Source organism: Rutilus rutilus (assembly GCF_951802725.1).
Source record: "Rutilus rutilus genome assembly, chromosome: 6".
Taxonomy (NCBI): domain Eukaryota; kingdom Metazoa; phylum Chordata; class Actinopteri; order Cypriniformes; family Leuciscidae; genus Rutilus; species Rutilus rutilus.
This window is the reverse complement of record NC_140214.1, coordinates 17,251,836-17,278,855: the sequence shown is the minus strand read 5'-3', so window position 1 is coordinate 17,278,855 and position 27,020 is coordinate 17,251,836. Positions and strand designations below refer to the sequence as shown.

Here is a 27,020-nt window from a genome sequence, read left to right as displayed (position 1 = left end):
GATGTGAAAAATAAAAAAATGCTCATAAAAAACCTTGTGCACTTTTGTACATTTTTCATCCAATAAGAAGACATGCGCATATACGATGATGGAAACACATTTATTGAATAAATCCCTCGATGTGCAACAACAAACTCACGTGGCTTTGCCTCAACAGATGATGTGATTGGATAACTCGACTAACCAGTGAACCAATCACATCACACAGCATCTCAAATGTTGGTTTGGTCATTCTGAAACGCCTGAGCCAGAGTCTGTCATTTATCGTGTTTCATCTACGCACTCTGAGGCGCAAGTCATTCATGATGTAGGGAAAAAAGCCCAATTGCAGCAACTTCCATTTTTGTTTCAAATATTTTGTGCCAATTTCCCAGGAAGTGACGATTTTGTTCTCTTGAAATAATGGGATGGAAACACTGCTTTTTTCGCAAAATATTTTATGCGATATTCCTATTTTTCACATAAGCTAAATTCTCAATTTTGGATGGTTAAAACAGAATACTATACCCTGCCACTGAATTATCTTAAACATAAAATCCCTTACTTACAGCATTAATTTTCAGTATAATATTGATAAATAAAGTCCAAAGTCACTTTCAAACCCCATTAACCATGTGAAGCAAAAACAAATGTAAGAAAAATCTATTCAAGACAATGTAATTTGCACAGCAACAGTGAAACTGCAGCTTTAATTAGGATAAACTAGAAATCACTTATTGGCTATCCAAATCTTGCTGTGAGCAATTACAATGTTGACAGGTTTTTTCCAATCAACACTAAGAGTAAGAAGCCAAAGGCAAGAAAGTTTACGCAGCAACAGACTACAGCCTGAGGTCGAGACCTGCGGCTAATTTCTCCCTCTCCCTCTCTCCTGGCGTGATCGTTGGATGAAACCGGATGGGAAAGCCTCTTGATTTCACACATGGCCAGCTGTTGAAAGCTCCCCCGCGGCAGTTCGGATGGGGGGGCTCACATCAGCAGCTTGCAAGTGCTAACTCACAGGCTGGCCATGTAGGGGAGGAAGTAAAGGATATACTGATCTCTCAACACATGCCACGACTGGCCCCATAACTACACCTCACCTGCACCACCACCCCGTGTAGCATTTGTGACTCCTCTGCAATAACCATCATAAGCACTAGAGAAAAAAAACACAGTTTGACACAATTCACACAGCTCTGGTTTGAGTTCCTTTAGGGAATCGCTCAACACTCACCAACCCCCCTAATGAATCACACCGGCGCCAGTCACAGACACAGGAACAAGCCAAAAATACAGAGTTACAGAGAGGAGAGGACGGTGATGCTGTCCAATAAGAGGATGTTTTACTCACATGTGACTTGCACAAAAACAACTCTTTTTATTGACCAAAGTGTGACTTGAGTGCAAGTCGCAGACAAGCATGACCATTTATGGGAGGTGTGTAGTATAAATACATTCCTAGACATACATTACTGTTCAAAGATTTGGGGTCAGTAAGATTTTTTAAATGTTTTTGATAGCATCTTTTAACAAAAATACAGTAAGAACACTAATATTGTGAAATATTATTGCGATTAAATATTAAAGCTGAATTTTCTTCATCCGTCATTGCTCCAGACTTCAGTATCACATTACTCAAGAAACATTTTTTATGATTATCAATGTTGAAAACAGTTGTGCTGCTAAATATTTTGTGGAAACTGTGATACCTTTTTTCAGGATTATTTGATTAATAGAAAGTTCACAGGAACAGCATTAATTTTAAATATAATTTTTTGCAACATCGTAATCATCATAACATTTTGATCAATCTAATGCGTCTTTGCGGAGTACAAGTATTAATTGTTGTGTTCCTGTACTATAAAAACAAATGTCAAATCAGTTAAAGAATACAATTTAACCATGACTATATATATATATATATATATATATATATATATATATATATACACACTCACCTAAAGGATTATTAGGAACACCATACTAATACTGTGTTTGACCCCCTTTCGCCTTCAGAACTGCCATAATTCTACGTGGCATTGATTCAACAAGGTGCTGAAAGCATTCTTTAGAAATGTTGGCCCATATTGATAGGATAGCATCTTGCAGTTGATGGAGATTTGTGGGATGCATATCCAGGGCACGAAGCTCCCGTTCCACCACATCCCAAAGATGCTCTATTGGGTTGAGATCTGGTGACTGTGGGGGCCATTTTAGTGCAGTGAACTCATTGTCATGTTCAAGAAACCAATTTGAAATGATTCGAGCTTTGTGACATGGTGCATTATCCTGCTGGAAGTAGCCATCAGAGGATGGGTACATGGTGGTCATAAAGGGATGGACATGGTCAGAAACAATGCTCAGGTAGGCCGTGGCATTTAAACGATGCCCAATTGGCACTAAGGGGCCTAAAGTGTGCCAAGAAAACATCCCCCACACCATTACACCACCACCAGCAGCCTGCACAGTGGTAACAAGGCATGATGGATCCATGTTCTCATTCTGTTTACGCCAAATTCTGACTTTACCATCTGAATGTCTCAACAGAAATCGAGACTCATCAGACAAGGCAACATTTGTCTTCAACTGTCCAATTTTGGTGAGCTCGTGCAAACTGTAGCCTCTTTTTCCTATTTGTAGTGGAGATGAGTGGTACCCGGTGGGGTCTTCTGCTGTTGTAGCCCATCCGCCTCAAGGTTGTGCGTGTTGTGGCTTCACAAATGCTTTGCTGCATACCTCGGTTGTAACGAGTGGTTATTTCAGTCAAAGTTGCTCTTCTATCAGCTTGAATCAGTCGGCCCATTCTCCTCTGACCTCTAGCATCAACAAGGCATTTTCGCCCACAGGACTGCCGCATACTGGATGTTTTTCCCTTTTCACACCATTCTTTGTAAACCCTAGAAATGGTTGTGCGTGAAAATCCCAGTAACTGAGCAGATTGTGAAATACTCAGACCGGCCCGTCTGGCACCAACAACCATGCCACGCTCAAAATTGCTTAAATCACCTTTCTTTCCCATTCTGACATTCAGTTTGGAGTTCAGGAGATTGTCTTGACCAGGACCACACCCCTAAATGCATTGAAGCAACTGCCATGTGATTGGTTGATTAGATAATTGCATTAATGAAAAATTGAACAGGTGTTCCTAATAATCCCTTAGGTGAGTGTATATGTATGTATATATATATATATATATATATATATATAGCACTTACACTTAAAAGGAGACACCCAGCACACAATTTTTGTCTTTTCATCTCCCGTTACCTTATGGGACAATGAAATGTCCAGTGGTTACACACTTCAGCCCCTGCAGATGCAGTAAATCATTCAGTTATCATTCGCCTACTGTAACAACAGATCTGGAATCGGACTCAGACTCACTCACGGTTCCCTCTAGCCCAATTATCACATTTCTTGTGATCATTCAGGTTAATGGCCAAGGAAAGCCAACGGAGGCTGCAGATTCTGCAGTGTGCATCTTTCTCTGGAGCTGTAGCTGTGGGTGGATGTTTCAGCACAGTAATGGTCCTTAATATAGGACATCAATATAACACTAACCCAATAAGGCTGAGGTCACTCTAAGTTGCTACTCCACTGATATATGGTCTTCTCTCAAAATCACATTTACAAACTCCTTTTGCTGGCATCAGTTCCTACTCAAACTTTACTCTCTTCTAACTATAACGGGAGGCATACTTGCAACTTTGTCTCAAAGAATATACTGGTATATGCTGAAGTCCCAGAACCAAAGCTACTGAAATATTCATCACATCTCCAGTGGCCTTGTGGAAAAAGAAGACCCCCATTGGCAAAATTCTGAGCAAAAAGACTTTTTCCAAAATTCTTATTACCACACATCATTCCTTTGGCTTCACTTCTTACCCATCAGAGAGTACAAAGCACTTTCTAGCGAAATTTCAACTGTCATTTTGGGGGGGAAAGCAATACAGAACGACAATAAAATTAATTAGTAAGATAATATCAACCAGCTACTCTTTTCAAATGCCATCTGATCAATTATTCAATAAATGGAACACTTCCACATGCTCTAGAATAAATTCCACAGGATTGTGCTCATTCATTTAGTATATACACTTGACTGTAATATTACTCTCAAAGAGGGTCTTGCGCCTCTTTTGAACATGCCAATGTTAATGAGGTTACATTCTGAACAATCCAGAAGTTAGCAATTTGGTCTCAATAAAGTCAGGATCAATAATAATCCAACACCCTGAATCAAATATTGTCCCACATTAGACTAACTTAATAAACTAAAAAAGAAAAGAAAAAAGATTCAGACTAGCACAACCAGAAATAGAGGCTAATGAATATTTTATATCCCACCTATGTCATAAACTAATGGGTGAAAAAAGCAAGGTTTTTACATTGACACAAGGGAATCCATTAAATAAACTGGCAACAAAATGTGTACAGCATCTATATGCTTAATTTTTTATAACCAACAGACCAAACTCCATTGTATTATTCATGTTGGCTTTCAACCCAACATTCACTAAACAATTACATTAACTAAACATTAAAAAGAAGAGATCAAAGTGTGTTTGCAGTAAATGCCTGTATAAAATCTATTTTTAAATTGTATTTACTGTGTTATTTAGCCAGCTTATTGAGCTTTAGGTTACACTTTATTTTAAGGTGTCATTGTTACAGTGTAATTATATATTTAAGTACTGAGTAATAATAATTATCAACATGTATTTACTATAGTGTTAGGGTAGGATTAGGATTTGGTTGAGGGTTAATTTACTTTTATTACTATGGTAAGTACATGTAACATGTAACAAGGACACTGTAAAATGAAGTGTTATCGAGCTTTATTATAATGATCTAGATCATATGAGTCATGATATGAGACTCATTAAATATGAGTCAAAATGTATTAAGCAGCCTATTTGTATAATTGTTTTGGTCACAATTAGAAGGTTATGAACATACACATAAGGGCACAAATACAATACCATCATGGTTTCAACAAATCTATTAAGCAGCACAACTGTTTTCAACATTCATAATAATAAGAAACGTTTCTTGAGCACCAAATCAGCATATTAGAATGATTTCTGAAGGATCATGTGACACTGAAGACTGGAGTAATGATGCTGAAAATTCACCTTTACCATCACAGAAATAAATGACATTTTAATATAAATTATAATAAAAAAGTGACCCCAAACTTGAATGGTAGAGTAATTTTACACAGTAGTCTAGTTTTATAAGACACAGTTCTATGGGAACCAAAGGACAACTTGTAGGCCTCGAATTGAACACTGAATAGTTAAGCCCTATTCGCACAGGATAAGCATTACCTGGTGACCTCTAGTCATTTGTGATAATTGCGGAGGTTGTCTGTGATCTTAATCCCGAGCAAATCGGCCATGTCTGTAATTTGTAAAGTAAAAATTCCCCCGCAATTGACCTACCGTATTTCCCGAACACCGAGGTCCTGTGATAATATTAGTCCCTTGCGAATCAGCATCTCTGTGATTTGGCGGGGTCAAATATAATTTCTTCAAGGTTTTTGTTTCCTGTGCGCTTTTTTACCCATCTTTCGCAAAGAATGGAGGCTGCATTGGAGTGTTTTGATAGTATTTTGGGTGCTGGGTCATATCACTATAGGCTACACCATACAACTAGGCCTATACAATTTGCAGAAAGAGAAAGCTGAAAACCATCAGAAGAGCAAAAAGAATGATTAGATGGAGATGAATGACATGTATAGCAGCATGCGGTAAGGAACATTCTTCTGTTTATGATATTTCATACAGCTAGACCTATAACGACAAAACATTTCCAAGCAATAGCCTATTGACATCATATCAGGGAGATAAGTCAGTAAATTAGAGTAAAATCACAGGCTTCGCTTATCCCGTGCGAATGCGCCAATTCAGATGTGGGGGGGTAATTTCTAAATCACACAAGGTCCCCAGATAATACTAATCCAGTGCGAATAGGGCTTTAGTCAAGGATGTTATTCATGACATGAAGAAAAATAACTGTGTGGGAATTGTACTATGTTCTTCCAGAAGACAGGGAAACAGCAAGAATGGAAAAAGAAACAAAGCATGAGTGACTCAATAAAGAAACATCTGGCAGAGTGGGAGAGTTGTGTAGTGCTTCAGAAGCCACATCTGTATCCAGAAATGACAGATTCAGCCATCTTCCACTGCCTAAAGCAGTTTCCAACAATCTATTAATCACTTTCTTGTGCTCTGTTTTGCACACTGTAGTAACTTCCATATGGGACTGTGACATTAAAATGGACAGACCGCAGAGTTCTGGGAGATTTAGGTGGGCAGCCTCTACAGTTTCTCCATAATTCAAAATGACGTTAATGGCTACGCTTCACAAAAGACTCATCAGTCATCTATTTACAAACTGCCTAGATGGAGGCATAAAAGTGAGATTTAATGGCTCAGGAACCACAGATCCTGGTTCTGGTCAGACGATAGATTGTATTGAGAGCTATAATTGATAAACACTAATGTGCCATAATGCATTTGGGTGATTCTTCAATTAGGAACCTTTTTGAAATCTTGACAAATGAAACTTCTCCAAACTACTGTTTCATCTATGTTGAAACATTTATCATGCGCTGGAATAAAAACATATCGCCATTGATACCTAATTTGCAATGACTTTTCTGTAAAAAATAAGCCTTGAACTTGCTAACACAAGAAGTTAGCTAGAAGTCAGTTCAGTTTTTCTTTTTTAAATCCACTTAGTAGAAAGAAAAGTTCCCCTAATTGATGTCTAGCCTATTAGTAAGCAAAAACTTTCAAACTACATGTTCTTTCCTATCTTTTTTTGCATTTACAACAATGCAACAAAAAAAAAAAATCATAAACTCGGCCCAACCCAACAAGCTGTGCCTTTCTTAACTGGAAGCATTTTCCAATTTGGTCGTCCTCCAAGATCAAAAAGCCCTATAGCCACCCTCCTGCTCTCATTCAAAATACAGTGGATGAAAACACAATTCACCTCAGAGCTCCTCTCATCCTCATGATGGAAAAACTCATGCTTTCTTATCAGGCTCATTTTCAAACAACATGCTATAAGACCTGACATGTGGGGTTTCAACCCATCCAGGGAAATTAATTGGGCCTAGAGAAACCAATCAGGTCCTGACTTTGATGTTTAATAGAAAGAGCATGTTTAATAGGGTGGCAGCACCAAGTGAACCACTCTACAGACGACGGGTATCTTCAGCATATACAGTACATGTGTGAGGGACTGCGGCTGTCTGTCAGCAGCGCTATGATCAGTGCTAATCATCTGCTCAGTTACAAAGGGCAAAACCACTGAGAAAGGTTTTCTCTAATGCTTCATTTTCACGAAAACTACCCCAAATAATAAAACCAAAGAAAAAATGTCTGTCCAGATGTACTCAAGCAAATTATAGCCGAAAAATCGAGGACTACAATCATGCACGTTTAGGCTTTTACAAATCAGAAATCATCTTCCATGAAGAGGACTGCCACCACAGACAATTATATATATTGGAGATGTCAACATGAGAACTGGGGCTTAACTTTAAATGAAGTGCAATTTACTTGTAAATTGATTTAGACTTGAGCAGATGACTCAAGACAGGTCATTTCTTTGAAATTTCAGCTCCAAACCCATTGACTTAATAACAGAAAATATGTATGTGAAAAATGGTGTCACTAAAACATCTAATTTCCTACTGTGTAGAAAATTCCCAAAATGCACAATGAAACCAGCCACATTCAAAACAGTATTTACTGGAACATTTAATGTAATTGCGTATCAAATTAATTGTCATGGACACCATAAATGTCTGAATATTCACACAATACATATTTGTATGGAATGGCAAACAATCACTCATGTAACAATTTACAGTAAGGTCTCATTTGTTAACATTAGTTAATGCATTAACTAACATGAACCAACGAACAAAATATTTTACAGCATTTTAGATCTTTGTTAATGTTAGTTAATAAAAATGTTAATGTTCACAGTGCATTAACTAATGTTAACAGATGCAACTTTTGAGCTTACAAATACAGTAAATGGCGGGATTAACATGAACTAATATTAATAAATAGTGTAGAAGTATTGCTCATTGTTAGTTCATGTTAACCAATGTAGTTAACTAATACAAATGAAAGCTTATTGTAAAGAGTTACCATATCTCAACATGGCCATGCATGTTTTTAGTATCTTAAATATACTCTCTGAGGCCAATAACAAGCCAAGCAATATCTCACACCAAAGAAGTGTGAAACTTATCACACGTGAAGGCACGTATGAACTAGTGAGGTGTGGATATAACTAATCTTTCTGCTGAAAATCACTACAGAGGGAACATTGTAGACGTGTTACCGACCAAAAGGCCTGAAAAGTATTGACGGATAATTTGACAAAGATGCTTTTTTAAATAAATAAACAAATAATCCATTTATATAAAATAGGTTTGCCTGCATAATGAACATTTTTGTAATACCACAAAATACCATTCCAAATCAAACAGATTTTAATTAAAATCATAATAATTTTTCTAATTTCATTATTAGACTACACTAATATTGCCCTAATTGCTCCAACAAGTGCTCTCTTTGTTGAAATTGGTTCATTAAAAGCATTGTTGCTCAATGAAAGTGGACACGCTACAAGTATGTTAGCTGATTTCAATTAGACAACAGGCTTCTCTAACAGCGTGCAAATTAATATGGTGTGACATTATATTTGGAGTATATTCAAGTATTTTGCATGTCACACCATAAACAAATTAGAAAAAAACAATTAGTCACACTGTAGTCTTATATTTAATTATAGACCATTTAAAATAAATAACTACAGTACACACAAAACTATTGTACTATTTAAAAAAAAAAAAAAATTTTGACCCTGTTTTTTTTATACATTAAAGGCTCTTTGGTAAAATTATTTGAAAAATATCTTAAATTACTGTTAAAATATTTGTAAAAATATTTGAGCTTATGCACATGAAAATCATTTTGCTTTACTTACTTTGATTTGTCAAATTTCACTTAAAGGGATAGTACTCACCCACATGTCCATGTTTATGTTTAGGGTTTAGCTAAAAAGAGAGTCAAAAAAAAAAAAGAAAAAAGAAAAAATTCTTGCTTGCACTTTCACAAACCAGTGACAAAAAGAGAAGGGGATTGCATCCACTCAATTAACAGCACTGCCACATGGATGTGAGGTAGAGGGGTCAGTGGCATGACATGTCATACCCGTGCAGGACCAAAGAGTTGATAAACACTCATGGCAGCAGGTGAAGAGAGTCGAGCTGAGAGTCACAGGCCTCTGGCTACCATTTCATTACTCTGAATACCAGCCTCCCTATGGACATGACACCATTCACCTCACGCTGGCACACAACCCTAAACCTGTGATCTAGAGCTCTGCAAACAACATACTCTGCATGCCACTTCATAAAACACTCACACTTCTATTAATGTAAAGAGCTTTTTATCCTATTAAAATCTAGAGGGATGTTAAAAACAGAGGAGGTCACTTTTTACAACTCTTACTTTGACTCTTAATAAAAACTTAACGAATCAGACAAAGATATTGATTTTCTGTACAGGAATATATGGATCTGGGACATAAAGACCTCCGTTAATCAAGGTTACTGGCATGTTTCCACTCCTATAAGTTACTTGAAAACAGCACCGTATTGACAAGTAAAATGTCTAATAGCCTAAAGTGTTCTCCATCCTGCCAATATTTTGAGATTCATTTAAGATTATGTATTTTTTTTTTTAAGTATAACACTGTGAAAATGGTTCACAAGAATAGAGTCCAAATGAAACGCTGCTTGCTTCACATAAATAGTCTCATTATAATAATTACACTATAGGGGAAAAAAACAAGGTCTTTCACAATACATCATTCACGGACAACTACAACACAGAGAAAAACTAAACTAAATTACTGCTTTAGTGAAGAACCCTAAATCAATTAAGAAAAGAAAAACATAATTTTAAGTTGTTTTGGATAAGCTTCAAGCAGCTTTAGCTATATACCAGTTAGAGCTGTCAAGCTCAAATTGGGTTACAAAGTCAGACTCAGCAAAAAAATCCCAGAAGAAAACCCCACCCACTAATCGCTAAAGATTAAAATAAGCTAAATTAGATGCTTCATATTGAGAGGTAGGAGGCTAAGGCCCACATATTGAAAATATATGCCTAAAATGTGCTTTTCTGCCTGCAGGCTTCCATCTTCCTCTGGATGTAAATCTGTGGCCAGCACCTGTTCAGTGGGATGTGAACGTGACATCAATTTCAGATTCAATGGTACTCTGCATGAAGGCCCACTCAGCTACTCTTTCAATCTTACAACAACTATACAGTAGCCTATACTTTTCAAAACACATTCAACTCACTACTTTGAGATCCACTTCAAGACACTTTCAAGATCCTGTGCTGTGTTATGTTGCCTTCTCTACAATAGCTTGAATAAGCGAAGAGAAAAATGCGAGGTCTGAAAATACGGAGGTGTAAAAAGGAAAGAAGTATCAAGATATGATCTTAAAATGTCAGTTGTAGGCTACTGTAAATAGACAAATTGAATATTTAATCTTTGCAGATGAACCAAATTAAAGGAATATTCCATGTTCAATGCAAGTTAAGTTCAATTGACAGAACTTATATTTAAGAAAATATATAAGAAAATAATGTGGATTACCACAACATTTTATTTCAACTTGTATCTGGGTTACAGCAAAGACTTACAGGGCCCTATCTTGCACCCAGCGCAATTGACTTTGTACACCAACGCATGTATCATTCCTATTTTGCACCTGACGCACAGCAGACCTTTCCCTCCACAGACGCACGTCTGTAAATTAGGGAATGAACTTGTGCTCCCGGGGGCGGTTTAGCGAAAAGAGGAGGCGTGTTCCGGCGCAAATGTTCCCTGGTGCTATTTTGCAGTTCCAGAAAACAATTCCGCCACTGACCAGGAAAAACTTAGTCTAAAGTCAGTGGCGCGTTATTCAGATGCTATTTTAAAGGGATAGTTCACTTTGAAATTAATTAACACGAAACGAGCGGTTTGTGTGAGAAAACGAACAGTATTTATATCGTTGTTATCTCTTTAAAACAGCACACGTCCAAATGATCTGACGGCGCGGGCGGGTATAGATATATACATAGATGTCGCCTTGGCTACTGCAGTTCATTGGAACGAAACCGTAGCCAAGCGACAAAAATTATAACAGCTTTACAGCTCAGATACTAAACAAGCTTTTATAAAATGGAAAGCTTTACATCAGTTTTTTTTTTTTTGCTGTATTATTTATATACTATTATAGTATTTATTCATATTTTGAATAATCTTTTATTTAAAAAAAAAATAATAATAATTGTGTTAAGTTTCAGTAATTTTGGTAACACTTTACAGTAAGGTCTCATTTGTTAACATTAGTTAATGTATTAACTAACATGAACTAACAATGCGCAATACATTTGACAAAATAGTCATTCAGTGTTTGTTAATGTTAGTTTACAGAGCATTAACTAATGTTAACAAATACAACTTTTGATTTTAATAATGTATTAGTAAATGTTGAAATGAACATCAACTAAGATTAATAAATGATGTAGAAGTATTGTTCATTCTTAGTTCATGTTAACTATTGTAGTTAACCTTTTTGTTAAGCGTTACCGTAAGTGTAACATGCTTTTACTTATTAGAACTTATATTAATTTTCATCTAATATTTATATTTATTTATTTATTTCAGCTTCATTTCGACTAACTTAGTTAGACTGTAGACTGTAATTTAGTTAACAATAACAAAACTGCTTAAAGGGATACTCCACTTTTTTTGGAAATAGGCTCATTTTACAACTCACCCAGAGTTAAACAGTTGAGTTTTACCCTTTTCGAATCCATTCAGCCGAACTCCGGGTCTGGCGGTACCACTTTTAGCATAGCTTAGCATAGATCATTGAATCGGACATGACCATTAGCATCTCTCTAAAAAAAAATGACCAAAGAATTTCGATATTTATCCTATTTAAAACTTGACTCTTCTGTAGTTACATCGTGTACTAAGACCGACGGAAAATGAAAAGTTGTGATTTTCTAGGCTGATATGGCTAGGAACTATACTCTCATTCCTGCGTAATAATCAAGAACCTTTGCTGCCGTACCATGAGTCCAGCAGGCGTAATGAGATGACGCAGCGCCTGAAAATAGTCGACCCTATAGTCTACCGAGCTGGGGACTATTTTCAGATGCTAATGGTCTTGTCCGATTCAATGATCTATGCTAAGCTATGCTAAAAGTGGTCTGGCTGAATGGATTCGAAAATGGTAAAACTCAACTGTTTAACTCTGGGGGAGTTGTAAAATGAGCCTGTTTCCCAAAAAGTGGAGTATCCCTTTAATATTTCTTAATAAATCCTCCATAATTTGTATTGATTGTATTGATTTGTATGATTTGTTTTTTCATTATGGCACAAACACATGCATCCGTTTGAGCTTAACTTGTATTGAACCTGGACTATTCCTTAAGGCTAACTCAAGCAAGACAACATTTCAGCAGCCTTATTTGAACACCAGGCAGTTATGTAATCGAGTCCTTTTTCTCTTTCAGAGTTTGAAATGTATCTAATTCTGAACATCACAAAGGTAAACCATTGCAGAGACATTCCCTGAGAAAAATGTGAACCCGAACGGCTAATTACACAGCATTGTCTCAATACACAGTTCATACTGCACACAAATAAGCTGGAGAAAGGCTTTGGTGGCTGCGCTCCAGCTCTGTTAGCGTGTGAGCTCCACAGACCGCGGCCCCAGCTTTTCCCTGCCTCAAGTCCAGCTGCTCACTCTACTCCGAGCCAAGAGACAAATTAAACCGCCGCAGCTGAAGCCTTCGTTTGGACGGACCTCCAAGTTGGCATCTGGATAGACTTAGACATGATTATCCCCATTCACCTAAATACCCTTGCAACTCCCCAAGAAATAAACAACAACCGACAAACATTTTGTACTCCAGGGCACAACTAGACTTGTCTGATGTCGTAAATAATTTGTTATTTTCACGCTCATGAGTTCAGAAAAATGAACTTTAAACTGTTGCTGAGGAAGAGACAAAAGCCAGTGTACAAAACAAAGCTGTCCACTTCATGCCACCTTTGTGTTACGGGTCTTACTGTTCCCATGACAACAAATCCCAACACCCAACGGTTTCACTCAATAGACATGCCTTGTGTATCCGTTCAGCATAGCACAATACACATTGATCCCTAATTTCCCATCAAAACCATTCCCATCATATAAGGAAAGGAACTCATGGGCCGCAGCAGACTTGAAAGGCCATTTATCTCTGGTGGATGGAGGCAGATTAGCCAAACAGAGCAGCTCCTGTTTAAAACAAACTTTAAAATGGACCAATGGACAACCTGCCCTTGGGCCTCTCGGATATTGTGCTGTAGAAAGAGCTTAAAAAGCAGACTGTGTGGGTGAATAACAGATACACACATTGAGAGAAAGTCACTTGGAGGAACCGACGAGAACTAATGGACCACATATCAGACAAGAGAAGTGACTGATTGTAAATGAGTACAGCTCAACTCAACTCAAATTGACACCCTATTTAACTTTCCATCCTGGACCCTGTCAGTGATATGCAGAGAATTCAGGTTCACAATCACACCACTGCTAAAACAGGATAAAACAACAGGAGTAGCCTATCAGAATAATCAGAATTAATTGTCTATGCCAGTCTAATATGTTACTCTGTGTAGAGTAGAAAGAAAAATCTGAATTATATTTTAATTTACTTTACATTAAATATTTATTAAATATTTAGTTATATATAAAATCCTACATATATACACACACATATATAATCACGATTAATCGCATCTTACATAAAAGATTTTGTTTACATAATATATGTCTGTGTATATACACACACCCATTTATGTATGCATATATATATACACACACATTTATATCTATGTGTATGTATATTTATACACACACACACACACACACACACACACACACACACATTTAAATTATATAAACAAAAACTTTTATGTTACATGCGAATAATCGCGATTAATCGATTTGACAGCACTAATATATATATAAGCCAGACAAGATATTCAGAGCAGGATCTAAATAAGTACTAGATCATGTTTTTATACACAAGCATGTGAGCAAAACCTTTTAGTGTGCTAAAACTTCAGTCCTTACAGCAGTGGTTCTCAAATCCAGTCCTCGGGACCCGCTGCTCTGCACATTTTGTATGTCTCCCTTATTTAACACACCTGAACCAGATCATCAGCTCATTAGGAGAGACTCCATGAACCGAACTGAGTGTGTCAGATAAGAGAGACATACAAAATGTGCAGAGCAGCGGGTCCCGAGGACTGGTTTTCCCAAGATTTTGGTTTTGGTTTTCCAATAGGACGGGTCCCAAGATTTTCTGCTGAATATCTGCTATCCTGTATGTTAGTCAATCTGTAACACTAACATATACTAGTCTGTAAGGCAGTGGTTCTCAATTCCGAGGACTGGAATTGAGAACCACTGCCTTACAGACTAGTATATGTTATTGTTACAGATTGACTAACATACAGCATAGCAGATATTCAGCAGAAAATCTTGATAAAGAGGAAAAAATGGTTAAAGAAAGAGAAACAGCCCTAAAACCCCTTAACTTAATACTACACAACAAAACATCAAAACAAAACTGTCTCAATGGCGTACTGCATGAGCTGACATTGAGCAACCGTGATGTTTTTAAGAATGGAACTGTTTAAGACTGTATCACAATTTGTGAAATTAACAAGTTACACTGCAATCACCGATTAAATAAAAAGGGAAGACAGCAGCATGTTAATTGGACCCCATAAACAGCGGTTGCCCTGAGACTTAAGTGCCATGATGTGCTCTCATTAATAATTTACTAATCGAAAGGTTAATAGGAAAAATTGTAATATATGCCATACTTTTGTAAAGATTCTAGAAAGCTTACTACACAATATTCAGAAACAATTTCTGTGAAGTCTGTAAACATCATGCATTATGTTCAAAAATGTGATCCGTTATTGTTCATAAAAGATGGTTTCCAATTATTATAGATATTAAAATGTGTCTATTCATGCTTAAGAATGAGTATAGACATGAAATGTGGCTTTAACCATATTTTAAATCACTCTTTGAAGGTATAACCATGTATATGTAAGTCTTATAATTGTGTTTGTTATTAATGAGAATCTACAGTGATTTAAAGATGCATTACAAATATCATTATAATGCATTAAACATCCAGGCTTCATACAGAGTGTTTACTGTAAAATCTTCTCCACACTCTCAGATCTTCGGCCACAAAGCCACACATGTCCTGCCAGCTTCCTATCCTGAGACACTGGGCAAGATGCTGTCCATGGATGCTGTGGGTACCATTACACAGCATCATCCCTCTGCTTACACTCGACTCTGCTGCTGGGAGGAGCTGAAATGTGCATTTCGATTAAAAAGACTATTTTGTTGTAGAGTGATCTGGCCAAGAGTTGAGATTGTATAGGCAGCATCTCTATGTTGAATATATGTACGCCTTGATCAAGATGGCAGGCAATAAAGATAGCATGTGATATTAAGGGAAAACAAAGAGCATCGTTCAAAGGAAGTCGTGCAGAAATCAAAATGTTTCATATTTGCAAAACATAAACACAACCATGCAATTTCTTACCTTGTTCCTTTGCAAGCCAGGGAGCTCCTCTAAAAGGGATTCATCTTTGTTGTATTCACTTCAGCTGACTGTCGATTTCGGAAGAACTGTCAGTTTCAGCCATAAATGTGTCGTCTGTGTGAAATACAGTTAGTTTGATCATAATAGCCACATAAAAAGGAGGGAGTTACTTGACGGATACCGTTATTTCTTTCTGCAGATAACGCCGATTAATTCATTTTTCGGAAAGAAATGCACACTGATGAAAGGATTATGCCATATTGCAGGAACATTATATTTCTCCATGTTGTTCAGAGCCCTTAACAACAGCGTACACTCCAGTAATGAGACTGAATATTTTGCCCTGTATTTTCATTTGCCCGTTCTGTGTTTTTGCGAGGAGAGATGATGGGTGTGCGAAAAAAGGAATAGGGAGGCAGGTTTTCTTTAGTACGGAGACTCGGAAGGCTCAATCGGAGGTCTGCTTATTCACCGCAAGAGGGCGCAGTTAATATCTCCTCGATAGGTGTCGAGCCATGCATGTACTGTTTTGTTTTGTAATTCCTTCTTTTTTTTTTTTTTTTGCCTGGGTTGAAACAAACATGTACTATTTAGTTTTTACTTTGAAGCATCTTTATCCTTATATCAGCTCATTTTCCAATTGTAAGCAATTTCACTCGAGCGTGATTGAAAACGAGAGAATCAAACATCCATCGTTGTCCATTCTTTAGCCAAACGTGTTCATTGCAGTTCAGTCAAGAATGAAATGTATCTCTCTTACTACAGTCACGGTTGACAGGTGAAGCTCACTCTACTTTTATGTTTCTTATAGGGTTGCCTTATTTATATATATATATAGCAATAAGCAGCAACTGTGACAAGCGATGCACCTGCTAAATAAACGAAAGCCATGAAACGGTGTTGCGTCCTTTGGCGCCATCTGGTGGAAATTTAAAGCAGTCACCTGATCGCTAATGCTTGTACAATGCTGCATTTAATAAATCATGCATAGCCAAATAATGTTTAGTTGTATACATTGGGTATTTCCAAAGCATGAGATTTTGATATATTACATTTTTTATTTGTATTGAATTAAGGGAGACCAGGGCTAGTTCCTCAGATTTTCAGGAAACAGCAAACATTTTAAAAGATAACCATATCAAAATATCAAATCATTATTAAAAAAATTCTGTAAAATGACAACATATAAAACACGTGACATATATATATTATTCACACACACATAATTATATAGGCAAGATGACTTTAGGAGGACTATATTAATATTTTAGTTTGGAGCACAGAATTCACAAAATATGTTTTATAAAATATGTGGGATTTTGATTCAATATTAATATAAAATAATTGATGATGTAATAATATAAAATATAAAATTATTGATAATGTTTCGTGAGCACCAAATCAACATATTAGAAGGATTTCTGAAATATCATGTGACACTGAAAACTGTTAGTAATGGTGCTGAAAATTCAGCTTTGCTATCAGAGGAATAACTTACATTTTAAAATATATTAAAATAGAAGTTATTTTTTAAATTGTAACAATATTTCATAATATTACCGTTTTTGCTGTATTATAATCAAATAAATGCAGCCCTGGTGAGCAAGAGACTTCTTAAAAAAAAAAAAAAAAAAAACCTTCATACCAAACCCAAACATTTGAATAGTAGTGTATTTCCTCCTGCAATATGGCAATGAGAGGGTGGTCAGTTTACTTCTATTGGCTGATCAATCATGGAATGTGCAGTTCCACATAGTGTAAAGCACTAAAATATAAATGAATTATTAGTCATCTGTTAACCTAGTGTTTGAGTTATGCTATGCGATGCTACTGCTGATACTGTACAATAAACAGAAAACACGGCGTTGAACTTTTCCACATTTCTTTTTTATTTCTTAGAGGACAATTATGAAGTCTAGAGGATCCACTTGTACACATCAAAACAATGGAATCACCACATTAACATATTTAACAATCACTGAAACAGGAGAAATGGAAAAAAGGTCACCTCCTGAACCACTAGACCACAGACAGCCACATCCAGGTCCTGGAAGCCCCACTATAACGAGACCTAAAGCAGCCTCGCAGTGTGATCCCCAGGACTGGGTTGAACCACTGAGTCATTACAACCAGGTCTAAGTTGGAATGTTTTAAAATAAACACTTGCAGGTAAAGAATGAGGGTGAAAAAAAAAAAAAAAACAATACAAACAATGCATCACTCCACAAATCCAGTTCAAGAATAACAGATCAACTTGTTCACCAGACTTGAAGCGATTCACGAGTCTTTAGTGCTTTACAGATGGGGTACGCAGTTTGATTGATCGTTAGAACTAAAACAACAGATAATTAACAGAAGTTGATTTTGGACGTTCAGCGGTTAGTAAAATCATGTTTAGTGTGTACCTCCAATTCACAAACACATCATTGACAGAAAAGCATTTAAGTATAGCTAAAAGAAGGCTATAAGTTTGATCACTGTTATAACCAGTGGTTTACTGCTAGAATTCAATAACCTATGGACATTAGCGAAGGGAAAACACCAGATTTCATTTTACGTGAGTGAAAGTGAGGAATAAATGGGTTGTTGTCTTTTTAAAACATTTCAAGTGGACGAAAAATTTGGGTTGTGAAAATGAGATCTTAAAATCCAGTAAAACCTACAACCTGGTTTTAATTTGCGTTAAAATAAATGTGGAATCTAATGTCTGAAACCAATTAAAGTCAACCTTCAACAGCTGTTAGCTGTGCTGTTCTGCTATGAACTTCCTGGGCTATCATTTTCAAAAAGTTGATGTTACATATCGTTCATCCAGCTTTGATTGTAGACAGTATTATACAGTAACGACAGGGACCTATGGGATAAAGACCACTTCTTGCTTCCAAAAAAAATAAAAAAAATAATACAAAAAGTAAACAAAAATCACAAGACAACTAGGGAAATACAGAATGGCAAACACCCTCATGCTTCACACACAAAAATAAACAGCTGCATTTAATATGTACACGCATCAGATTATTATATCCTCTTATTTTTAACTCAGCTGAACTGAAGATAGCCCTACAAAGTGAGGGACCACACCGGTAGAAATACAATTGGAGACTGGTATTCTTTTTTCTTTTCTTTTTTAACATAGTTTTGGTATAACTGTTTTCTCAAAGATATTGTTTACTTGAATTAAACATAGTAGCAACATGAAAACACAACAAATGAGAGTGAGATCAGGTCAAGCACACTGGATACACCAGGTGTCATCACGCAAACACAAGAATATTCTTGCATACAGCGATCAAGAGAATACTTTACGATTTACAGCCATCCAACGCAAAGAACCACACTAATGCAATTGATCACTTTTCTTGTACTGTACAGAACAATCACAACGAATTATATATATTGAAATTTGAGATGATTACAAACATAACACCCTGTGTGTCAAAACAGACCAGAACATTGGGTCTACTGACAAGTCTTTTCTGTCTGCAGGGTCATTGTTTATATTATTAGGCTATTTTAATTCAAATAAAAATTCTAATGTTTAAATTTGATATTATGGCATCATGGAGGTATGGCCAAAAACATTAAGTGATATTTTCATTTTCAGGATTATGAGATGCCAAACTAAGTGAGTCGTCAAAGGTCTGCCTTTGACATCATGATCATGCACTCTTTTAAGACAAATTGGTGCACACACAATAATTCAATCTTCAGAAAATGATGGTTAAAAACAGACACAAAGGAAAATACATTTAAATAATTTACTATGTATTTACACCTCCTGTTTGCACCAGCAACACAGCGTCTTTGATCTGTAGGTCGTGTAGTCATCTAATCTCCCATTTTTACTTTCGATGTCTAAACAGAGAGAGAAACAATGTTAATGATTTTACAGGTAAAAAATAAATTGTACATCTCATGGCATATTCTCCTGAACAGACTGAATATTGAATGGATGAACCAAAATGATATCAAAACCATCTTATGATTAGAGGCCATATTGCAACTGCAAAAGCCATATGATATGACCGTTTTAATAGGAGTTGCTCTTGTGGGGCTGAATAATCTCAATCTGAATTCAAGTATGCATGTCAGATCAATTTACAGTGTGTGACTGGAAATGGTGATAAAATATTCATCCAGAGGGTGGTCATAAGTAGCTAGATGGATATTAATGAGAAATAATTCAAAAGATGATCCTGCTGGAAACCAGATGGGGAAGAATATGCTTCATGACAGCACTTTACCTGTTAGGTAAACCAAAGGCTTGTTCACATGAAGAATGTAGTGAAACTAAAGGTCAATTAACATACAATCCATGATTGGACAATGCACATTTTACTCTTTTTAAAGCAAAACGCAAGCCATCTGATGACATGACGACAACATGATTTACGAATAATGGGTGTAATGACAATAATACTACTGTGCTTTTGATAATAGTAGTGCTGTTGGAATAAAACATGAAAGGTACAGTATAAATACAAATAAAAATCAGACCAGGTCCATAGAACCGCATGATTCACTTTAAATTCTTGTTTAAAATAAATGGCCACAACAAATACTTACTCTGTGTAAAAAAAAAAAAGATGACAATGTCATTTGAGTTCTCTCATTCATTATTTATTAATGAATAAAGGCCACTCATAAAGGCCAAATGCTTTCAAAGCAGAATATGTTATTGAAAAAAAATTTAACCTGAATTGTCTTTAATATTCTCTGCTGTCAGTAGAAATCAATTGACCAAGAATGATAAGGTCATGCTAACAATTCAAGGCTCATGATTTGCTGCTAAAAGTGGGACAGGACAAAAACTTTTTACATTACATTTATGTATCTGGCAGATAATTTTATTTTTAATAACAAACAAAAAAGTAGCAATACTTTACAATAAGATTTAATTAGTTACCTACTTTAGTTAACTAAAGTAAATGTAACTAAAGTCATGTAACATACAGTAAGTTGCACTCTTACAGTTTACTTCATACCTGGATACTTTTAATATTCTAGACCCATTTTAGAGTCAGCATTGCTGAAGGTTACAAAAGACATTCTACTGTCCATTGATTCTGGGTCTTCAGCTATCCTGATACTTTTAGATTTGAGTGCCGCATTTGACACTATTGATCATAACATTCTTCTGAAACGACTTGAGTGTGTTGTTGAAGTCCAGGGCCTAGCTTTACAGTGGTTTGCCTCATACTTAAAGGGGAGGACCTTCTCTGCAAATATCCGGTCTTTAACTTCTGTGCCTATCCATTGGGGTGTTCCACAGGGATCTATTCTGGGCCCTCTTTTGTTTTCCCTATACATGCTCCCTCTTTAGGCTCAATATTTCAGAAACATAACATAAATTATCAGTGTTACGCTGACGACCTCCAACTACTAGTTGGACTCGAAACTGAAAAGACGCCGTTTTATCGTGAGATCCCACCCCTCTATGGGCGGGTTGAAAACATGCGGAACTAGCTCCTACTACTGGCTGTAGTCTCTAGCCTCTGCCGAAAAAAGCCTCCAATGCCTCATCTGAGGTTTTTTTTCAGACACACAATACAGAAATCTCTCATCTCAGGGGGACATGAGGGAGGGAAATACGGTCATTCGAAAATACTACCGGGTTTCTACTGATACAGCTTAATGCTAATCTGTGAAGTATCCCTTTAAAGGGTAACTCTCTGCAAAATTGAACCTAGGCTCTTTTTGTTTTTCAACCCGAGTCAAATTTTCGTGTAAAAGCATAATTAGAATGGAAACGCTACTTTTAAGATTGACCGTATTTTCGTTTTAGGTCAAAATGCCTTTTGAATGGGAGTGCATGGGGCACTTCTATGATAGCATCAAAATCGCTATTTTTAAAACACTAAGGCGGCTCGACACAACATAAAACTGTGCTCGAAGTATCACCAGGGGCTCTACACATGAACTTGAGCATTGACTACATTGTTTGTGTACACTAAGTTAACTAAAAAGAAAGGTTTTGTACGACTCACTTTATCAGTTAGTGTTTCCGGTGGCTGGAATTTTGTCAGTCAAAAGTAGTCTGAGGAAATGTCATGAACTTGTAATTTCAATGAAAAGCATGATAACTTAGATAAAAAATAATCCGTGAATTTATATGGAAACAAGCTTTAGGAGCTTTCCATCTTTACTCTCCTCAAGTTACGTTGCATTCGGAGATCGACTACTTTTGACTGACAAAATTCCAGCCACCGGAAACACTACAACAAAACCTTTCTTTTTAGTAAACTTTGTGTACACAATGTAGTCAATGCTCAAGTTCATGTGTAGAGCCCCTGCTGATACTTCGAGCACAGTTTTATGTTGCGTCTGGGGCTGTGACGGTGTCAGTTTTTACCAGGTTAATGGACCAACTACCGGCGGTGGTGCAGTGGTTGGGGGGTTGTTTTGAAATAATAAAAAAAAAGTGTTTATTTGAGCAATTCCATCAAAGAAACAACACACTAAAGCCTGTAAAGCATTGAAATAAATATCAGTAAATAATGGTAACTTAAATAATATAATAAATTTAAATCTATAAAAAAAAAAAAAAACTTTTGTTTTATATTTCCACACCAAGACGCGTCATATAGCCTAAGCCTACCACTCTGCGCTTTGAGAGGGATGTGGGACACGAGCAGGAAAGAGACAATCGATCTCTTTTGATATCTTTGTTTTCTATTTGTTGTAAATGGTCTGAAGAGCGAATTTTATCCTCCACAAGGGCAAGACATTTAGGCTATGTTTGATTTTGCGCTGCTGAAGAAAGTGAAACTAAAATCACCCACGCGTGTGAGACGTGGTTTACAAATAAACTTGACGCGCCTTACCATGTCTAATAACAAGCACAAACTGTTAAAAAGAATTTGACGTACAAGCAAAAATGTAGGCTCTCTCTCCTACAGCGTTTTTCTACTTTACCACAGTAAAGTACACGAATATAACAGGGTACCCCCAGGATCCCCCAACTTAAATTCAAGGCTTTTTAAGACCTTTTTAATACCATTTCAAATGAAATTCAATGCCAACTTCGTACCAATTCCGACAGAAGTATGAGGGGAGCGTCGTGACGTAGAGCGAACGCGACAGCGCAGCCAGAGAGCAGAGCAAAACAAAACTCCACTCAGGATTTCCGCGATTTAAAAAACGTGTATTTAAAAGAAAATGGCGGAGGATTTTGATATTAGAGAAGAGGATATTGAGTTCTACGTCACGACGCTTCCTACTTCCATACTTCCATCTCCCGTGAACGCGCGTCGACCGTTGCCGGAAGCCAGTTATTTTCATTTATAAAGTTTTAATTATGTATATTTTTACGACAAAACCGCACAGATTACCCTCAGAAGGCCTTCGTTTATCCCCCTGGAGCCGGATGGATTACTTTTGTGAAGGATGCATGCACATTTTTGGGACTTGAAGGAGTGGACCCCATAACTTGACACTATAACCACTGAAAGATCTAAGACATTTTCTAAAATAAAACTTTGTGCTTCACATGTCATAATATTAATGTTAAACAGCATTCACATACAAAAGAATTGTTATGACGAACCACTGCCAGTGCTACTCGGCCACCGCGGTGGTGCGGTTGTCAAGTTTACCGGCACAGCCCTAGTTGTGTCGAGCCTTCTTAGTGTTTTAAAAATAGCGATTTTGATGCTATCATAAAAGTGCCCCATGCACTCTTTTGGCATTTTGACCTAAAACGAAAATACGGTCAATCTTAAAAGTGCCGTTTCCATTCTAATTATGCTTTTACACGAAAGTTTGACTCGGGTAGATTAACAAAAAGAGCCTAGGTTCAATTTTGGCGAGAGTTATCTTTTAACAAGACTTTAACAATACTTCTGCAGCAATTATTATTATTTAATGTTAATTTCAATATTTACTAATACATTATTAAAATCAAAAGTAATGTGTTAACATTAGTTAATGCACTCTGAACTAACATGAACAAACAATGAACAACTGTATTTGTATTAACCAACATTAAGAAAGATGAATAAATACAGTAATAAATGTATTGCTTATTGTTAGTTCATGTTGGTTAACACATTAACTAATGTTAACAAATGAGACCTTATTGTAAAGTGTTACTAAAAAGTTTAGTTTAACATTAAAAACTAAAGCTATGCTTTATTTAGTGAACAATGACCACAACAGCTTATATTAAAATATTGCAGGAGAAGAAACATAGATAGAAATTTCAGAAAAAACACTTGCCTGCAAGATGGCTACGATCACTCCAAATAGTCCAATGGCACTGCCGAAAATTTCAACAATGAGGATCTTGACAAAGAGGCTGGCATTCTGAGCATCAGCCAAGGCAGCTCCACTGCCCACGATGCCAACACAGATGCCACAGAAGAGGTTTGAAAAGCCAACAGTGAGTCCAGCACCAAACATGGAGTAGCCTGAAAAAACAACACCACTGTGTCATTCAAATTCATTTGGTTGCTCAGAAGAAGCAAAGAAAAATATTTCACTCGAGATGAGAAGTGATTTATAAGTAAAATGCACCTGCTTGGTAGTTCCTTGACCCAATAGTTTCTGGAGTCGTGCCACTGAAGTTCTAAATGACATTAAAAAAAACAATGTTGAGAACAACTAGCATGTAATTACATGTAATACAGCTAATTTAAATGATGTAAAAAAACATCTGCTCTCTTTTCTAAACCTAGAACTTAAAATTTACTCTAAAGCCAATGTGTTCAAAGAATTAAATAAATTAAATAAGTTTTAACTTACCTCTGCCAAATTGCTAATGACAATTGCCATGATGATCCCATAAATGGCAACAGCTTCACAAAAGATAATGCTTGAAAGAAAAAAAATCAACTGTCACTAAGTGCAAATGTGAGCCAAAAAAGCCTTAGGCAAGCAAATAAACCCGAGTTACAAGACAGAAGGAATCATAAGAACAAAAGGCTCATCTGACAAAAGCGGCATGAGCCAAATAAATATATATTTTAGAGATGTTTGCCTCGAAATTTGACTTCATTTTAAGTTTAGCCTTTTTTTTTTTCTCCCCGACAACTAATGTACCCAGGGTTGTCTAAATCAGGATATTAGGCATTAAAAAAAAAGGATAATCTTTTCACATAAAACTTTAAGCACACTGCATATACCTGACAAGATTTTTGGTCTTGATTCTAGGGGCTTTGACTCCGCCACCAATAATGCTGGACCCAGTGATGTAAATCCCCCTGCAGAGTCACAAGACAAAATACATCATTTTCCACATACAAGTATGTCACTGACTGTTTGTTTAGCACCATTCAAATATCTAAATATGTATATACTACAAAAGGAGCATGCTGTAAGCTTATGCATTAGATCATATTTTGGTGAGTGAGCTACTGATAAAAAGAGTTGAATGCTTCTTTTTTATGGACCTCTTTCAACTAAGCACTGTAGAAGAGGATATGGAAAACTGTACTACAACATGTCAAAATTTCCCATTGTTGCTTTTGTGACAGATTAAAAAGAGGAAATAGACAGTCTCACCATGCAGCTCCAACAACAGACAGAGAGATGGCCAGGCCAATTCCAAGATTAGCCCACATAAATGGAGAAGTCTCCGTTAAAAACCTGTGACAGAAAAGGTTAGGTTATCAAGACATCATAAGAAGCATTTTATTAATTTACTTCAAGTCTTACATTAAGTTTTGTGGATATCAGTTATATAACAAATGTTACTGTAGTGAACAAGAAAAGCCTGCTGAGCAATAACTTGCTTTAATGTTTCAAGGATTGTCTTACTGAACACATACCATGCTATATCAAATCGAAATCCAAGATCAAAAATCGTATAGCAAGTACCTGTGGGGAGAAAAAAAAAAAGATTATTAGTAGTTTTTAAGTTACGTGTAAATAAGCAGAGTATGTCAGAAAGTGTCGTGATAAAGTATAAAAGTGATATAGTTTTCATCTAAACCAAAAAGAAAACTAAAATCAGTGGAATAATCTGAATAAAAGGCAATATATGTATAGCCTTTTTCCATTCAGAATCATAGAGGGTATGTGTGAAAGCTCACAGTCATGTGAGAGCCATCTTCCTCATTTGGTCATAAAACCCTGTTTAACTGCCTTAGAACTACTTTTTTTTTTTGTAAATCCATATTACATGTTAAATTTTGTTACTGTGCTATTCCAGCCCATGTGTGGAGAAGAACAGAATATAAATACTAGACAAACATTTTAACTCTAACGTTAGCTAAAATTATTTACGTTCTCATCAGAGCAGGTGTAACTTATGTCTAATTCTCAATGTCAGGCTTTAAAATTGTTGGTACTATCACTAGATCTCGATTTTAATATGTTTACACCAATGTTTTATGACAACAGCCTTAAATACCATTACAATTATATTTATATTATTATTTGACGTAATCGTGCTAGTGTATGACAGCTAACGTCAGTTGATGCTAGCCAGAAAATGGCTTTCCAGCTAAAGAAACATGAGAAACAGAGAAAGATTATAAAGATATCTGCGTACGAATAAAGATAATTATATTAAGATGCGTGTGTTATTTATGTGCTTATGTCAGCAGGACTCGTTAGCGCTTACCGACAATCAGGATGGTCGTCCAGAAGGCCAAAGTGACCCCGGTGTATAAAATTGCGTGCCCGTTCATCATCCACTCCAACAACAACGCCAGTTTTGCTCTCTAAAGGTTCTCCCGCGAATAAACCTAAAGCTACTGTGATGTTATTTTCTGTTGGATAACTGTATTTTGAAGAGAAATGGATTCCTGTGAGCCCTTCGAAGCGGCGAAGGCTGTAAATCCTGCATCCATCAGAGGGGAAGGAGTCACCAGCTGATCATGTGACGAGCTCGAGCTGTGCACGTGACGCAAAACGTCACTCTTCCTTTTAGTGAGGAAACGCTGATCTCCGGTCAGCTCATATTGGTTTCCCTTTGTCGATGTATCTAATAACATAAGCAAACAACTTAAACACGTTCATTGAATTTAGCTACGTTTCAAAGCGACATTTTACTAAGAAAATATAGATGTTCATTTGTCTGTCCGTTTGTCTGCCATACATATTTTGTCATATATTAACATATATTGTCTGTTGTCTATAAAAAAAAAGACATCGCCAACTCTGTCATGTTCATTTTCATAAGATTAATAAATATAATTTTTTTTTTTTTTTTTATCTATCTATCTATCTATCTATCTATCTATCTATCTATCTATCTATCTATCTATCTATATATATATATATATATATATATATATATATATATATATATATCAAACAAATAAAAAAATAGGTTTAAGAGAAACTGATTGTAAGAAGAAGGGAAAA

General features: G+C 36.3%; 2 protein-coding genes across 2 annotated transcripts in view; both read right to left on the bottom strand.

Annotated features, from left to right (window-relative positions):
- b4galt2 (UDP-Gal:betaGlcNAc beta 1,4- galactosyltransferase, polypeptide 2) overlaps positions 1-16,638 on the bottom strand; it is a 116,689-nt gene extending 100,051 nt beyond the window's left edge. Inside the window, exon 1 of the mRNA XM_084411325.1 lies at positions 15,711-16,638. The gene's annotated coding sequence lies outside the window, so the exon portion shown is untranslated. The remainder of the gene's footprint in view (positions 1-15,710) is intronic.
- A 937-nt stretch (positions 16,639-17,575) lies between these two features.
- On the bottom strand, positions 17,576-26,633 carry atp6v0b (ATPase H+ transporting V0 subunit b). Its single transcript, XM_084412617.1, has 8 exons — positions 26,275-26,633; positions 25,478-25,526; positions 25,212-25,295; positions 24,833-24,910; positions 24,453-24,522; positions 24,225-24,276; positions 23,928-24,118; positions 17,576-19,565 (listed from the first exon to the last, which is right to left on the bottom strand). The coding sequence occupies exons 1-8, from the start codon at positions 26,342-26,344 to the stop codon at positions 19,539-19,541; spliced, it is 621 nt and encodes a 206-aa protein (XP_084268743.1). The 5' UTR covers positions 26,345-26,633; the 3' UTR covers positions 17,576-19,538.
- Positions 26,634-27,020: the final 387 nt, after the last annotated feature.